The sequence below is a fragment of the Mercurialis annua genome, linkage group LG2 (assembly GCF_937616625.2).
Source record: "Mercurialis annua linkage group LG2, ddMerAnnu1.2, whole genome shotgun sequence".
Classification (NCBI taxonomy): domain Eukaryota; kingdom Viridiplantae; phylum Streptophyta; class Magnoliopsida; order Malpighiales; family Euphorbiaceae; genus Mercurialis; species Mercurialis annua.
The window spans coordinates 48,313,536-48,332,985 of NC_065571.1; the positions used below are offsets into that span (position 1 = coordinate 48,313,536).

Consider the following 19,450-nt stretch of genomic DNA (forward strand, 5'->3'; position numbering starts at 1 on the left):
ATATGAATTGATCTGCTCATTTGTCAGTGTCATAATGTCTGGAGAGTTTGTGCAAAGTTACGGAAGAATTTGTTGTCCCTGTTGAAGAGGTATGCATTCTTTGCTTTTTTAAGTTCATTAAATTGAAATAATGACTAGGTCACAGTTTAATGTATAGTGATACATATAGAACGGGTCATATAAATATCATATAGCTACTACAATTTCAATTTAAATAATAAAAAAAATCAAAAATTAAATTTAATTATTAATAATATTTAATATATTACGGGTCATATAAATATCATACTATTATTGTTAATATAATTAAAAAAATATTTATAATAATTAATAATAACTAAAATATATATGTAATGATTGAATTAATATATAATACATGCGACGGGTCATGCAAATGCCGCTCACGTGCGTAGCACGTGGCGAAACGCTAGTAATATCTATATCTATCTATATCTATACTATATATAAAAGCACGGATGGGGTGGGGGGACAGACACTTTTACCTAATAGCCCTGTTAGTTGGATATTTTAGTAATTTACTAATTAACTATAATTAAATTAGACATTAATTAGTATTAGAGTTATAATGTAATTAGGATATAAAATAAGATAAGTTGCCGCATTACGATAAAGTTGCCGCAAAAAATACTAACCTAACCGTACAACAACTCTGTAAATGGTAGTACTATATAATTTGGTTGATGCATGAGTTGTGTGCTTCATGCATGGATTTGCTTTCTTCTGTAGCTGCTAACCAATATATGGGTATTGATGACACTTCGTCCATAAAAATCATAAGCCTTCACAATACATTTAATTAGAATTATTGTATTTATAAATTTAGTTTTCCAGTATTGAAATTAATCTTTTCAATTAGAGTTCTATCAAGTTTGTATCACAATTAGTTAGTACTAATTTTTTCTTACCAACTAATTTGTGTATCTTTTTTAACTTAGACTTCTATTAAATGTTAGACTCTTTTTCATTTTAAATTTAAATTTTTATATTATTATATTAAAATTATACTTTTAATAAAACCTAATATCGTTTAGAACTATATTATTTTTATAGTTTTTTTGTCTTTTCTTTAAATAACAACTTTGTTTTATTGGTCGAATTATCACGATAGCGTAATTATCATTCGTAAGTAATAAAGAAAACTACACTTTTGTCCTAAAATTAATTACTTATAATATTATGTTAATATAATTAATCGTTCAGAATACCAATTAAAATAGACCACTTTAAATATTTAATTATAGATTATTTTAATTGTTATTAATTATTTAGAATTCTAATTAAAGTAGATTACTTCTAATAAATTAATATTTTAATTAATATTTAATATATAATATTTTTATTTTTTATAAATAAGATTGATTATTTTTAATTATTATTTGATATTTGACGAGTCTCACTACGAGCCACGTGTGAAACACGTAAAGCGACACTATAGTATATATAAAAGCACGGATGGGGGGGACAGACAAATTTACCGAATAATCATTTTCAATTTACTACTAAATGAAGGTTTTATAGTCATTAACTAATTAGTTATTTAATTAATCACTATTGTAATTAAAGTCTTAATTAGAATATGTAGCTAAATTATCTCCAATTTAATTGTTAGTATGTAAAAAATAACTAAATTGTCTCCAAATTAGTAGGAATACATATCTTTTAGTTTGATTGAATTACACAATTAAAATACTGTATTTGAGAATATATTATATTTATTTTTACTATTAATTATAAATAAAAAATTGATATAATTATAATAAATTTACTAATATATCCATTGAGGAGTTACATTACGAGTCACGTGCATAGCACGTAATGCGAAACTAGTATATTCAAAAGAGTCCAGGCCAATTAAGTTGAACTTATAAAAACAAGTTGGTCATGTTTATCACGTGGGATGCAATTAATTTAACTGATTAGGGCTTCAGCAAGGACAGAAACGTGCATAAGTTGGTCATGTTTATCCCGCCTGCATTTCTATCGTATGCATATTACAGACAACATTCACTTGCTCGTAGAGACTGTAAGTCTGAATGAGCTGTGACGTGGACTGGTCATGCCTGAGCATGTGCTGCTGAAAATCCGAAAATAAATGCTGCCGTTGTAATGGCTGAAATTCATGAATGGCTTGAAGCTGCTGCTGCTCAAGATTCTCTCCCTTAATTTACTACGAGTCTACGGCATTCATGCATCTCACTCTTACTATAATTCTGTGTTAATTAATTTATGCATATACTTCTATAATTGAAAAGAGCAACAAATTTTTTATTAATTGTTACTAAATAGAATATTTTTACAGTCTCTATCTTTATTAAAATATTTATTTTATTTTTATTATTTTTAATAAACTATTTATCCTTAATATTCATCTTCTTCATTCTAAGATTATTATTAGAGTATTTATATATTCATCCAGAGCATATAATTCTATTAGTGTAAAAACTATCTCTTTGTACAGTTAATAATTCTAAAAAATTTCATTTTGATTTTACTAATTCACTTAGATAAATGAATATATAATGGTTGGAATTAAAGCTTATACCCTTAGCCACTGCCACTATCAGATTATGAAATTTGTAATTCAATTTTCGTGCAATTTAAATATAAATTGCATATATTGTGGTATAGGTTGATTAACGTTATAAATCTGGTGATTTAGTTTTGCCAGTATGGAGAAACCAGTGGCGAAGCCACTTATGGGGGAAGGTGGTCAATTGACCACCTTCTTAAAAAAAAATTATATTAATTTATAGTATTAATCTATTTAAAAATTATATATATATTATATTTATTTTTTATATATTGACCTCCTTATTATTTATTTTGTATTTAACTATAAAATTTTCTCTCTTTTTATATAATTTCTGGCTTTGCTTCTAGGAGAAACTATTTAATAAAAGTTCAATCTTTTATTGTGCCATGGAGAAATTATTTATACTGTGTTCGACCTTATATTAAAAAGCAATGGGATCATTTATTGTGTGAAAGTTCTAACTCTGAAGACCAGTCACTCTAGTTTTGCTATTTATAGTAAGACTGCTATAGGATTATTCATCTGCACTTTTTATTGATAATATATTTTTATATATATATATATATATATTCTGTCTATTTTATTTCTCAAATCTATAAAATACATATTGATATTTGTTTCTTCATTTTTGCATTTCTGCAGTGCAGAGACAATGAAGCAACAACCGGCTTCAACTTTTTTGTTTGATTTTATAATGTTTAAGATTTACTTTATTATTTTTGTAATTAAATTGACAAACATCATTGATTTGTTGATATTAAATAGTATTATCTTGAGTTTTCTAGAATTTAATTCTTTAAATCTAATGTTAGACCGACAAATTCTTGATATGAATTATTATCATAGTTTTTCTTTGTTTTGATATATTATAAGTTTTGAGGCACACATTAACTATGAGATAAGAATTTTAATTTCTCCTTTTAAAAAGTAAGATGGGAATTATACTCAAATTATCAAAAATCCAACATTATTTTTAGTATAAGTTTCATAAGTTGCTTATAGTTTAAAAAAGTTATTTTTATTTTTAACATATTATTTCAATTTTATGCTACAAATTACAATTCAAAATTCAAAAACATGCATTTTATAATGAAAATTGAATTTGGCTATCAATCGTAAAGAAGACAAATATATTTAAAAAAATATTGAAAATATTGTTTATAATTTGACTAATAGGCTCAAAAACTACCCACCTTTATTTTTTTAATAGCACAACGACATTATAATTTCGTCAATTGCACCCTGTTTTATATTTTTACATTTCAATAGTACCCTAAATTAAAAAAATAGATGATTTTATTGCTATAAAGATTAAAATTTTATAAAACAACTAAATTTTGGATCATTTTGTACCTTTTTTTACTTGAACAAATTCAAACAAGTCTGTTAACTAAAATAACTTTTAAACAAATCCTAAATAAAAAAATTAATTAAATATATATATAATCTATTATTCAATTCAAACTAAATAAATATTTTAAACTGAATCTGCCAGTACCCTCAGTCGCTTTCCATCAACTCCGCTTCCAGAGACAAGCAGCTGGTCTTCCATGTACCGGCTGCTTGTCGTCCACGGGAAAGACCAGCTCGTCTTTCCCAACCTTCGCAATGGAAGACAAGCTGGTCTTCCATAGAAGATGAGTAGCTCGTCTCCGGAAGTGGTGGTGACGGAGAGCAGCAACGGGCCCGAAGGAAGGCGGTGACAGAGATGTTTTATTTAATTTATTTATTTATATTTTTTTATTTTGTGGAGAAAAGGATTTGTATATATAATATAAAACATCATATGATGTTTAGATTTTTAAAAGATATGCAGGATTTATTTGAATTTTATGCCAATGAAAAGAGTTTAATTTGATGTTTCATGGTGTTATTGAAACGTAAAAATACGAAATAGGGTGCAATTGATAAAATTATAACGCCGCTGTGCTATTGAAAAAAATAAATAAAGGTGAATAGCTTTTAAGTCTATTATTTTAAAATTTCTAATAAATAAGTATTTTAAAACCAAAAAATTTAAAAAATTAATTTTAAAAAAATAGATTGAGCAATAATTAAATATTTATAATAAAAAAGAGGTAACCTTTGTTAAAAAAGAGATAAAAAAAAAATAAAAGAATGTCACTTGCCTTTTAGACGAGAAATTCTTAAATAGATTTAGTCAACCACATCATCCGTAAACTAGCATATCATATCATAACAAATCATTAAAACAGTGGTACTATTGTAATTTTATATTTATTTTTTACACATTTGAATAGTAATATTACTATAGTGCCGCTATTTTAATGACGTGTTATAATATAATAGACTTGGTCTACGGATGACGTAGTGTACTGAGTCTAAATTTTTTTTCTATTGGACAAATAGCAAGTCCTTCATGGAAACAAAAGGTTCCTTACGTGTAACATATATTTTTACGTGTTGTATGATTTCAAATTTCAATAGATCAAAAACGTGACAAATCGCCAAGTTATATTATATTATATAGACTATTAAAAACACTTGAAATTTGTCCCTTTTTAAACCTGCCACTGATTAATTTTATTTTATTTTTTAATTTTTTATTTCAATTGTACTCTTAAACATTGAATTAATATTTTTATATTTAAAACATTTCAAAAAAGTTTTTAAGATCAATTTGATGCAAAAAGGTCAATGTAATGTAAAAGAGATCAATTTGAGGAATTTTTTTGAATTTTTTTCTAATAAAAAAAGATTAATTTATATAATTAAAACTAAAAAATATGAAATAAAATAAAATTGACTAATTTTTAATATTAAAATAGAATTAAAAAAAATTAAAAAATTGGATATTTTTAAAGACATTGGGCCTATTGTTTATATATCGAAAATTTGGTTTGTTTTTGTTGAAAGTCAAATAAGATCAACGCCTTGTTCTTCGATCTGTCGGAGCCGCTAATGATGACATAAGAAGCCTATTAGTTTTGTCATTATGCTCGTCTACTAATATTATTTTAATTATCCAGTGATATTTTCTAAGCAGTGATTAGATTCTCTTGAGTTTTTTTTTTTTTTTTGAAATTGGATGTATCATTTTATAATTATAATTTATATCATAAATTTTTAATATCGAAAACTTTATTGAACAATCACCTTTTCATTTTCAATTGTTTTATAAAATACTAAATTAATCTTTTTTATTTTAAAAAATAAAATAAATCACTATAAAATCTCTCATATTTAATATATTCACATTCTATTTAAAAATTAAACTATATGACCTCAATAGTTTAGTTCATATATCCATTTTTAGTATTAATCAGCAAAGTTAAAAAATTTAGGGATAAATTAATTTTCAAAACTGAGGACAAAATAGTTGACAAAAAAAATGAAGAAGAAAAACAAAAGTGGAGGACTATATAAAATTGTTGACTAACACACAAAATGGACGGAAGGACTAAATTGTTGACAAAAATAAAATTGAGGGGCGATATGTTTTGATTTTTAAATATGAAGGAGTAAAGTGAAAATTATGTCAAATATGAGAAATGTCATAATAATTTGTTTAAAAAATATAAATAAATCTTTCATATTTGACATATGCTCTAAATAGACCTTTAATATTATAAATAGTGTTAAAAAATCCAACAAATTTTTAAAAGAAAATCCTATAACACAATCTGATAATCCACATTCATAAAAGAGCAAATTATTATAAAACCCCTCACATTTGATATAATTCATACTTTAATTCCTTTTGTTTGAAAATTAAACTATATCACCCCTCATTTTTGTTTCCCTCAACAGTTTAATTCTTTCATTCATTTTTGGTGTTAGTCAACGAAGTTAAAGGATTAATCGTTGACAAAAGCAAAAGTGAGATAACAAAATTGAGGGACTAATCGTTGACAAAAACAAAAGTGAGAGCCCATATAGTTTTGATGACTTTATTAACTAACACTAAAAATAGATGGAAGTACTAATTCGTTGATTGAAATAAAAGTGAGGGATTATGTCATTTGATTTTCAAATAACAGAGACAAAAATGTGAATTATGTCAATGATGAGGGGTGTCATAATAATTTACTCTTAGTAAAATGTCATCAATCTCCAACTAACAAAAGACTCACCAAACAAAACCTCCAATAAATATAACCGAAAATAAAAATTGGGTATTACTATTCGCCGCTCCAAATTACTACCTACCGTCCAACTTTTTACCAAAATATCCCTAAGCCATTTTCAGCTAAAAAAAAAACTCAATCCTCTCAACTCAACTAAAAACCCGACAAATAACCGAGCAATTTTATAATAAAAATATCAAAATCACCTAAAATTAGAGGACGGTAACCTCTAATAATTAATCGATTTTTAATTTTTTCGTTTTTTAAATTTTTAAATTTTTTTGAAAATTTTTTAATGGGCCATCGGCCTCAAATGGCGATGGCCCATAGGGGTCATCGCCTCGATTTGGCGTCGATTTTGACATTTTTATTATAAATTCGCTCGGGTATTCGTTGGGTTTTTAATTGAATTGAGAGAATTGATTTTTTTTAAAAAAACTGAAAATGGCTTAGGGGTATTTTGGTAAAAAGTTGGGCGGTAGGTAGTAATTTGGGGCGGTAAATAGTAGTCCACTAAAAATTCGATATCATAATTAACATTTCTCTAATTCTTTTCCTGCCTGGATTGGTCCCTTGTGATCCAGGCAACAATTCTCCATGGATTATTAATTAAACCTATAGCTTGGCGATGAATTAAGCTTAATCCAAATTTTACAAGAAAAATAAAAATTGAAGTTTTTGGCGTACAGGAAAATTAATTTGTTGTTAAGAAAAGATTAATTCTTAGTTTTTGTTGTCAGTGTTTATGTTTCTACACCAAAATCTGTGTCTTTGAGCTGTGACGGCAGAAAATGGGAGTCAGATTCTTCAATTCTTTCTGATATTCCATTCATGAAAGCAGGAATTTTAAATCGGAAGCAACTTGAATGCTACCGATCAAGCCGAAACCCCGATATTTTCTCAGGTTTTTCTTCTATCTATCAGAATATTTTAGTCTGAACATCTCCAATTCGTACTTCTCAGTGGTGGCTGCCCGAGTTACTCTGATGAACAATGTCAGTGCTTCAATAAGCTCAGGCTCTAACTCAGGCTTATTAATGTGAATTATTAAATAGTGTTAAAAGGATTTTATTTTTTGAAATTATGGATAAGAATGTTTTTTAGCATCATTACCAAGGGTCTATTTAGAGTATTTGTGAACTATGAAGGACTTATTCAGACTTTTTTAAATAAAAAAAATCAATTTAATATGTTAGGGTACAATCGGAAATAAAAAGTGGTAATTTGGAAAAATTGGGAATCTTAAAAGGTTAGAATATAATTGAAAAAAAAAATAAAGATGGTGTAGTTTTGAAAAATTAGATCCTTATAAAATAAATTGAAAGTTTTTTTTAAAATACCCTATTTATAAAAAATAATTATAAAAATATAGTATATAAAATTTAATTTTAAAATTAACATATTATAATAATAATTTTAAATTATAAATAAGTATACAACGCAATGGTTGCGCCACGTCATTCGTGCAACAAACCATTGAGGCGTTAGCCATATGTAAATGTTTAGCGATAAAAAAATAAAAAATAAATAAAGATTTCCTATCGCAAATGCTTATTAACTTGTTGTAAAAATGATGTGGCACATCCGTTTTGTGGGATAAACACTCTTAAATTATTTAACTAATTTTTATCATTATCAAACCGATAATCAACAGACTGCCACTACCGGCTACCATCAATCGCTGGATTACAGCGATCGATCACCAAAGTCCGGAGGTGAATTTCAATGAATTTAATATTATTATATTTCATATCAATTTACAAGTTAAATTGTAGATGAATCTAATAGTTTTTCGATTCTTGTGGCGAATCTAATGTCGAATTAAGTGGATTTTTATGAGTAATATATTATTGCATTTATAGGAGATCAACAAATTAAAATTTAAGTGGATCTAACGTTAATTTTGCATGGATTTCAATAGGTTTTATATTGTTATATTCATATCATATCAATAAATTTAAAATTAAAGTGAACCTGACATAATTTTTAAATCTGTATAAATTTTATATTATTGTATTTATGTCAGATCGACAATTTAAAATCAAAGTGTGGATTGACGTGCACTTTATAATAATATTATATTATTATACTAATATCATTCAATTTTATGTAGCTATTATGTGGATCTTAGTGGATCTTATATCACTGTATTAATTAGGACTGTACAGAAAAATTCAAACCAACCAAGTCAAACTAATTCAACCAAATCAAATTAAATATTACGGTTTAGAAGATTATTGGTTTGATCTTGATTTGCAAAATACAATAATAATAATTATTGGTCTAATTTACGGTTCTAAAAATATAAATCAACATAAACCAAATCAAACTAATATATAGACATATATATTATTTTTATTAAAATTATAAATTTTACAGCATAAAAATATAATTTCTATTACTACTTTTTAAAATTGTACTTGATAAAATGATATATTTAAATATCATCTGATGAAATAATTATTTGTATATTTATTATCGATTAATAAATAATTTCTCCATCATATAAAAATTAAAAAATTGTCGTGTAAATGTACTTGACTATTAAGATAAAATAAAGGGTAAAATTGAAAAAATTAAGTTAAAGAGGTATAATGAAACATTTTAAGTGGAACATCCAAAAACTGACAAAGATATTTTTTAAATGGGGAGAGATTGTTAGGGAGACTCAGTCCACCATATCATCAGTAGAGTAAGTCAATAATATTATAACAACTCATTAAAATGAGGGTATTCTTGTAATTTTGTTTTTCATTTTTTTAAATTTTTGAATAATGATATTACAAGAAACCCTCATTTTAATGAGGTGTTATAATGTTATTGGCTCATTTCACGGATGACGTGATGGACTGAATTTATCTAAGAATTGTTTTTTAAATGGTATGGAGTAACCATCAACTAGTTTTTTCTGAAATAAAAATAAAAAATTTCATTATTGATAAGAATCAAATTTTAAGTCAGAAGCAAATAATAGGATGTTTGAGTAAGACTATAGACGAAAAGTTATTAGGTGGACTTAGTCCATCACGTTATACATAGACTAAATCTATCACATTATAACACATTATTAAAATAATGACACTATCGAAATATTACTATTTAAAAGTGTAAAAAAGTAATAAATAAATTACGATAGTGCCATTATTTTAATGACGTGTTATAATGTGATAGATTAGTGCACGAATGACGTGATAGACTAAGTCTACCTAATAATCTCTCGACTATAGACTACACCATTTGTTAATTTCAAAGCAAAACAAAATATTAAGTATTTTTATTTGAATGTAAAAAAAATAATTCAAAAAGAAATCATTAAACTATGTAATATAAATTGATACAGAAATAGGATTATGTAAATATATAAAGAAAACCATACAAGTCAAGAACACATATATAGATGATTATAATTTTATTATACTTTTTCCTTTCTTTTTTACTACAAAAGAATATGTTTGCAATCTCGGAAAATAAGGGATAAAATTGATGTCTATCTACAGCTAGCCCGTCAAAGTTGAAAATGGAATCTAATGTTTTATTAAAAAAATGAATGGACCGTTTATTTGGTCAATAATTACAATCCGTAGCAAAACGGATTAAGATTCTCTCAAATTCAAATAAATTTGAGCGGATCAAATTTACAATTTATATCATCGATTTTTAAAATGAATGGTGTAAATCAATTTAATTAAAATTATATATTTTAATTTACTCTATCCATTTGTAATGAATAATGTAGATTTAATGAACTTGACCTCTTAAGTTCATTTAAATTTGAGAAGATTTCAATTTGTTGCAAAATTATTAAACACTAGCTATAAGATTTTTTAAGAAAGTATTATCTGTCAGGTGTTTTTGTCAATGCAATTACAAATTTCAAAAAATCATAAAAAAAATGATAATCACTGTTGATTTTGAAAAATTAAAATTATTTTTTTGAAAATATTTTTGTTCTTAGAAAATTCAAAGAATCATTAAATAGAAAGGTGATAATCATTGATTTATATTTGGAAATTTGGAACAAGAAACAATTATTTCTAAGAAAGTCTAAGCATGAACCGTTTTGAGTAAAGATAGGCAACTAACTTTATATTTATGTACTTGTAACAAAAACATATTTGACTAATTAAGACAAATTGTCCAATGACTGAACGCCTTTTAACTTGAATAGGTTGAAAAACTTCCATGTCAAATGATGCTGAAAAATGCTATCTTGCATTGACAAAATCCATCTTATGGTACTTGTACTATATTTTTATTTATTTAGCCATTCTTTAAAAATTAATCAAAATTTATCATATTTTTATTTGTTAAATTATTAAGCCCTTCTCTTAACTTGATTGAAGAAAATACAGCTATATGTCATTATTTAACGTCCATCATTTACACATCAACATTTAAAAAAATTACACATCATTAAAGTCATAGTCAAATCATAATCTCGAATTATGCTTTAATTTGGTATTTTATAGTTTATAAATTGTGAATGTTAACTAACGACATGTTATTGTAATTTTTTCATTTCATTCAATTTCTATTAAAATAAGAGTTTGTTAACTGGAAGAAAAAAGTATAGCACTTGATGAATTCTAATTGATTATTATACGACTTAACGAACAAAAAAACGTATCCTACAATGATCTTAAAATGACTTTTGCCTTTTGTAATATAGGGAATTAGGGATAACATTTATTCAGGCTTAATTACTCAAAATTCTCCTATCTTTATTTCCTTTTGTAATTACACTTTGACGTAAGATTTTTTTTAATTTTACCCTATTTTAAGTTATTATATTTCGATTGTTCTCAAAATATTAAATTAACCTCTTTTCATTTGATTTTTTTTAAATAAATCTATATTCCAATTACACCCTAATGTTATAAATAATATTAGAAGTCTTCTTTCTCACTAGATTTAATAAATAATAATTATATCAATAACTTTTTAATATCAAAAACGGTCAAAAATGTCATCTATATAAAACAAAACGAAATCAATTTTTTTAAAAAAAGAACTTTCGCCTAAAAAACGATACATGAATTTGTTTTCAAAAAAAAACGGACCCACCCTCGAAAAACAGACCTTCGTGGTATGTCTTCAATAGAAAAACATTACCCAAATCGAAGAAGACCCAGATCAGGTCAGTTCTTCCATTCAAGAACAGACCTCCGTGGTGTGTTCTTCAATGGAAGAACAACCTCAAATTTGGGCATGTTCTTCAATGGAAAAACATACACAGACCCCGATGGCCGGACGCAACGATTTTTATGGTCGGATTTATAAATTGGAAGCAGTTTTAGTTTATTTAATTTTTAATAGAATTAAAAAAAGATTAATTATTCATTCAAAACTTATTTGAATGTTTTTAAAGATTAAGGATTTATTTATTTATTTTTTCAAATATAAAAAATATAATACCTTCTATTTAATGTTTTAGAATTTCATCTTTAAAATAATTAAATTGACAGAAATTTTTAACTTGGGATACAACTGAAACATATAAAAATATAGTAAAATTGAATTTTTTTTACGTTATGGTGTAATTGCAAAAAGAGCTAAAGATGAGGGGGTTTTGAGTGATTAAACCCGTTTATTGACCGTTTTTGAATTTCATTATTAACAAAACCTAATCTTTTACCAAGGCATCAATTTTTAAAGTTACTTGAAGAGCAAGTCTGCTTGGTTAAGGGGATCTTTATAGCTGTTTTCATCTAGCTTAAAAATATAAAATACAAAATATTTTATAGATATATAACTTACCTATTATTACAAAAAGAATACTAAACTTTATTTTGTTACAAAAAGACCATTGAGTTATATCTTTTGTTACAAAGGGTTCGCCCATGTGAAACGATGTCGTTTTTGCTAACGTGGCAAGCCAAAATTACAAAAAGATGCATAATTCAGTGAGCTTTTGTAACTGAATTTTTTTTGTAATTTACGAGAAGTTCAGTATTTTTTTGTAAGAATATAAATTTTTTTGTATAGAAGGTATAATTTAGTAACCTTTTGTTACAAAATAAAATTTAGTACTCTTTTTATAATAATAGATAAGTTCAAGTAATCCAAAAATCTAATATTTGATATATATATATATATATCAATGTTTTTTAAATTCTTTTTTTAAACTAAATTTAATTTGATTCTACTTAGGAATAATCTTAGAGAAAGCTGTTATCATTTTTCCGGAAAAAGAAAGAATGAAGTATAATGCAATCCTTACCTTTATTGATAATTCCCATCCCGATAGGACACTAATTAACTTAGGGTTTTCTTTATCTCTATCTCTCTATATAAAGCATTCTGATGCACCAAGAAGTTTTTATTGAGCAAAAGATTAATTCACAATGAATAATATTCCGAGTGAGATAATGATAGAAATCCTTTCAAGACTGCCGGCGAAGTCTGCGGTTAGATTTAAGTGTGTTTGCAGATCATGGCGCTCTCTGCTTAGCCATTCTGATTTTGCAAGAAAGCATTCTACGAATCACAACAACGGCGACGTTAATTCTTTCCTTCTTTTTAACGGCGCCTCCTCTTATCGTCGGGCGGAATTTTCGTGGTCGAATGGCAAAAAAGATGGCGAAAAATTATTAGAATCAGCGACGATGAGACCGATCAATGATAAGCTGCATGCTGAAGTGAAAAGCTTCGAGAAGGCTCAGATCATGAATTCTTGTGATGGCATCTTATGCTTGGTTCTTCTTGTGGAACGCACAGTGGTGCTATGGAATCCATGCATTAATGAATATCTGAGCTTGCCTTTGCCTGAGTCGTCCGATTTTGAGGACGATATACTTTGGATTCGGTTATGACTCTCGCAGTCATATTTATAAGGTTGTTAGAACTCTGTCCACACACCACAGGTGGCCTTGTCGCCCGGCTCTTCAAGTCTTGAATGTAAATAATAGCTCCTCGTGGAGAAGTGTTCATAACCATTTTCCATCCATGCGTATTTTCAAGCCTAGCATGTTACTTCCAAGGCCGGAGACACAAGTTCATCTTAAAGGAAGTCTATATTGGATAGCTATCCTTCCCGAGAGGGGGGCGTTATTAGTTCGTTTCGACCTATCAGAGGAGAGATTCTGGAAAGTTCCGTCGCCTTTTCAGCTATCGGGTTTATACTTTTACACTGCACCCCTAAACTGCTCTGCATCAGTAAACTTCATCCCCAGCTGAAAATTAAACACATTGTGATTACATCTTGGATTGTAGACTATCTTCCTCTTCTTTACCCTCTTCCTTGCCTGCAAATCATCTTCATCACTAGACTTGGGTGTATCAACCTCAGCTTCACTGTCTGCATACTCTGCATTGTACCCACTATCATCATTATCATTGTCATTGTCTTCCTGCATATTACTTAGGGCTTGATAACTATCAACATCAATTGGCCGTAAAGAGAAGATTTTCATAGATAGTCCATTCCCATTATCCACTGATCTGCTCCTAAAATCTTTCAGTTTCTCCTTAGCTATCATGTGCTCATCATCTAAATCTGAATCAGGTAAGTCAGAGAGTTCTTCCTCTTCTGCAGCAGCTTCATCATTTTGAGGATCATAATCCTCATCTGAATCTTGACAATCACCTGCCTTATGTGTGACATTCATCTCTTCCTTACCATGTTTGTCATCACCTGGATCATGAACCGTATTTTCACTAACGCTAGGGATAATAGATATTGCTACTGTATAAATCTCCATGACCAAAAGTCAAAGCATGCTCCATCATCAATTGAAATTCCTCCTCACTTTGCACAAATATGAATTCCACTTCTGAACTTGAAGTTGTTTCTGTCCTAGGAGGCTTGTAAGAAATAGCTAACAGGTCTCTGTGACCTAATTCTTTCATAATTCTCTCAATATCAGTCATTTTCATACCGTCTACGTAATGCAAGCTCTTAATGTTGCCCCCTGTTCCACAAATGTACCACCATGATGCAGTTCAATAAGCACACTACATAACAAATAGAAATTAGTATGATGACAGATAAGAAATTCATAACAAGTTAAAACTATTTACTGACAAAACGAGGCAAAAGACTGTATCATTTTGCAATATTTGCTCATTTTATAGGCCTAAACTCTTTTCTAATTTTAGCAATGGCTTCAGCTCAGATTGTGACAATTGCAAAAGCGTTAAACTATTGTTGGATCTAAGAATTTAACAAAATATGAGCAGTACATACATTGAGTTAATGTTATTCAGTGTAAGAATTTAAAATGTTCTCCTGGATACAGAACTGAATAAAAAAGTAACCAGTGTGCAAAATTCATATTTATAATCACAAATGAAAGCCCACAACTTCATATAATTTTACTATTAAACTTCGCAAATGAAACCATTTGAATTAATTCTTACTCTCTTCGTCGCTTTTCATTTCTCGCCATTGAAACTGATATAGCTGCTGACTGCGCCACTACTCTTGTTGACGATGAATCCACAAAGCACCAGTTTTACTGAGTTATTAAGTTTGATTCAGAGGGTTTTACCATTAGGGATGAGAATGAGTTCTTGTGGAAGAATTGCAATAGGGATGAAACTGTGTGATTAGATTTTAGGGTTTATCATTATTAAAATTGACAGCGTTATAATTAGTAAATTGGGGATAAATAAGGTAATGACGTTTTGTATTCTCCATTCATGATTATTATTTTCCAAGTAGGATATTAACTATACACATCAGGATATTAATTATTATTATTATTAATGATTATTATTTTCCAAGTAGGGTATTAACTATACACATCAGCACGCCACATTAGATTAATTTCACTAAAAATGAGCCTGGGTATATTTGATAAACATTGAATAAAGGTCAAATGTCGTAAAAAGGTCAAACCTTTTGTAAAAGTTTCACAAAAATTCTGATCTTTTAATTTTGTAAATTTTGGCCAAAAACAGATTATTTGGTTTCAATTGTGGCCAACTCTCAATTTGATTTTAATTTGCCTATGTGGTGCCTACGTGGCATGCACATATATTGAAAAGTCAAGACTTTTGTGAAACCAAATAATTCATTTTTGGCCAAAATCGACAAAATTAAAAGGTCGGGACTTTTGTGAAACCACATAATCAGTTTTTGGCCAAAACCGACAAAATTAAAAGGTCGGGATTTTTATGAAACATTTGTAAAAAATTTGGCCTTTTTACAACATTTGGCCTTGAATAAATGACAGATCAAACTGATAAATTTTAAAAATTATGGTATGTTTAATAAAAAGCCTATATTTATAGATAAATAAATTTATTTTGCCTAAAAGTTTTGATTACATATAGTAGTGCGAATCTATAAGTGTTTAATTCAAAATATTACATGGAGTACAAGGCGGAGGGATAGAAGAACTACAAGCAATTATGTTTAATTTGAAATCAGCAATGCTACTTTTAGCAAAATTTACATTGAATCAGATGCCCAACTGGCTATTAATCGTTTATCTTTTTTCGAGATGGCGTTGGATTAAAGTCGGTTGATTGCAGAAGACGTTGTTTTGCTGGGACAACAATTTGAAAAAGTGAAATTCGGTTATGTTTATAAGACAAAAAAGGATTGGGATTCCCTCAAATTCAAATGAACTTGAGGGGGTCATGTTTATAATCTACACCGTTCATTATAAAATGAACGGTGTAGATTAATTTGATCAAAATTATACCTTTTTGATCTACACCGTTCATTTGAACCTTTTAGCCCATTTTCAATCATACCCTGACGTTGAAAATTTGTCAATTTTACCCTATTTTGCATTTTTGTGTTTCAATTGTACCCTGAAAAATTAAATTAACGTTTTTTGCGTTTGGAAATTTGTTTAAAACATTTTCCATGTCTCGCATATATTGATTGTATATTTTTAAAATTTATTTAAATTTAGTTAAATTAATTAAGAATTTAAATTAGTGTTAATTTGATTATGGTTTTTAGTTAGTTTTTAAAAATAAAGGACTTATTTGTACTTTTTTGAATAAAAATATATTTAATTTCATATTTAGACTTAATTAATTGAATGATTTCATCATTTAAGTTAAAAAATTAACAAAAATTAAAATATTGGGGTACAATTGAAAACGGAAAATTTAAAAGTGAGTAAAATTGACAAATTTTCAACGTCGGGATGGAATTGAAAAAAGTTTAAAGGTGAGGGGTTTTTGAGTGATTAGGCCTTATATATAAGTGTTAAAGTAGGTTTATTTAAAAGTGTATAAGTAAAAAAAAAAGGTATGAGCGTAAACAAGCAGGTGAAATAAACTCCACCTTTTAGCCCAAACTTTTTCTCGACCCCATCCTATAAATTTTCAGTTTTGTCTAAATTTCCACTCTTCGTCTTTCAATTACATGCTCAAATTCTAAATTGATCTCTTTTAACTAAAAAAACAAAATTCAACTGAATACTTTATATGTTAACTGATATTTAAAATAATCTTCACTGTTAAAATCTCAACAATAAGACATCTTCTCTAAAAAAATATTTCAAAAATTACTAAATTTCACACCATCTTTTATTCCAGCTTACCGTTTTGGTTCCGCAAAATTAATTAAATTAATTATTTTAACAAAATATTCAATGATCTACCAATAAAATGAAAAATTAGGGTGTTTTTCAACGAAAAAGAACCAAAATCTGGTTTGTTCTTTTTGAAGAACAGCGGCTGATCTTCTCAAGGAAGAACATTGCTGGGTGGTTGGGTGGTGGCATAATATTTTTAAATTTTTTTGATTCGGTTTAAGATCGGAGAATATAAAAAATTAATTTAAATTAAAAGTAATATAAAATTAAATAAAATAAATTTTACGGAGTAAAGATGGTGAGATATAGTTCGATTCAAAATTTAAAATTGATTTTATATTTAAAAAATAATTTTTAACTTTTATTTAATTTTTTAATTAATTTATATATAATGTAAAATTTATTAAGTTTTAAAATTTTAGTGAAGATGGTTTTTTTTGTTTAAATTAATTTTAACGTTGGGACTATTTATAAATATAGATTAAAATAGAAAGTATAAATTTGAAATTTTTTTAGTGAAAAGAGGTCAATTTAGGTATTCCAAAGGTGCAACTAAAAGATAAAAGGTGAATTTTTTTATAAAATTAAAAAATTTATAAGGTGAAGTGCATATGAATTGTGACTAAAAGATGGAGGATTATTTTAGAGAATAAGCCTTATGTAAACAGCCCTATTTATTTTCTAAATATTATCCATTTAACAATGTGTGTTTTTTTTTTAACTCTAAATTTTGATATTCTATTTAATAAATAACCATTCTTAAATACAATTCTTTTATTTGTTTTTTAAAAGATGAAGACCCGATTGCCATACTTTTATAAATGCACCTATATTTTTGGAACATTTACATTGTATCATATAATATAGATATAAATATCATATATGCCACTAAAGATTGTATTAAAGATCATTTATATTTTTATAGTTTGAAAAGGTTACATATAATATTTTTAAATGAACTTATTTAAATTCTCACACGTAGTACAATGAAGGGTGTATATGGCTTTTTGACGGAAAATATTAATAACCTAAAATGACCCCATTTAAAAATGTTGGGAATATATATGCACCTTTTTAAATTACGAGGGCATAGATAATTCTAAGTCCAAACGATTGGGATATAGATGATCCTTTTTTCTATAACATACTCTACCATGTATTCTTATGGTCTGATTTTGTATTTTTAAATAAATTTCAGCCAAGAACAACAGCAGAAAATGTAATAGTTACAGGAAAAAGAAGGTCTGGAAAGGAACCAGAACCGAGCTTTATGACAAGTAAGACGGATGGATTTAAAAAATGGGGAAAGAAATTTATAACTTCCAATCAGTTACAGGTAATAATTAAATCTTTATCTATTTTTCTTCTAATGTTATTGTTTGCTTTAACAATATTTTTATTCTCTATCTTATAGGTTTCAAAGGAAAGAGCAGTAACAAATAAAAAAGATCAAGGCAAAGACAAATACATTTTGGAGGAGAGTACTACACAACAAAAACAATCAAAAAAGAAGAATTGAGTCTTCACAACATGAAATGAATTGAAGATTAAAAATATTGTTTATCTTCTATATAATTTTGAAACTTGATGTATTTTTAATTTTGTTTGCAACTAAAGTTAATGAACTTGGTTTGTCTATATTATGACAGATGACAACGTATTTGGATTTTTTTTCAATATCAGGTGGTGTCTATTGCTCAAATTTTAAGTTGATATAGAAAGAATTGCTACAATTATAGTTATATTTCTCATTCTGGCATTTCATCATACACTTCTTTGGATTTTATTTGTCTTTCATCTTCTCATTTTGACATTTCAACAAACACATAAATTGCAAAAAAATATTCTATCATATCATTTATGATAAAAACAGAATACAACTTCAAGTAGTTCTCTATTTCCACACCAATTTGGCAAAAACAAAATGAAATTTTCAAATTACCATAACACTACAATCTCCAATATTAATTTTTCATTTGAAATACAACATCAAGATTAGCACTCCAACTACTGTCCAGAATTTCTTCTTCTTTCGGTTGCACCTCTAACCTTAATCTTCCGCCTTTCTCACCCTTCACAACGATCCAGGTATAATTTGTTTTGCTCTTGCTCATATTGGAGAATCAACCCATTGGGAAAGTCCCCATCCTCTCTATAATCAATTTCTAACCAAGCTAAATCTCATTTTTACCTCAGTTCATAAAGCAAAAGAAATTTATTTTTTAGTTTTAATCTCTTACATATTGTTCAACATGGCGCCAACGTGTACATTATTAAAGGTGATGATGTCACTAAAAACGTCCACGTCA

The 19,450-nt window shown here is 27.4% G+C and overlaps 1 protein-coding gene across 1 annotated transcript; it reads left to right on the forward strand.

Annotated features, from left to right (window-relative positions):
• Nucleotides 1-12,986: 12,986 nt before the first annotated feature.
• On the forward strand, nt 12,987-13,454 carry LOC126670608 (F-box/kelch-repeat protein At3g23880-like). Its single transcript, XM_050364376.1, has one exon. It carries the CDS (start codon nt 12,987-12,989, stop codon nt 13,452-13,454), a length of 468 nt encoding a protein of 155 aa, XP_050220333.1.
• The last annotated feature ends 5,996 nt before the right edge of the window (nt 13,455-19,450 follow it).

Coding starts and splice junctions, on each gene's coding strand:
- LOC126670608 (XM_050364376.1), top strand. CDS start 12,987: ATGAATAATATTCCGAGTGAGATAATGATAGAAATCCTTTCAAGACTG.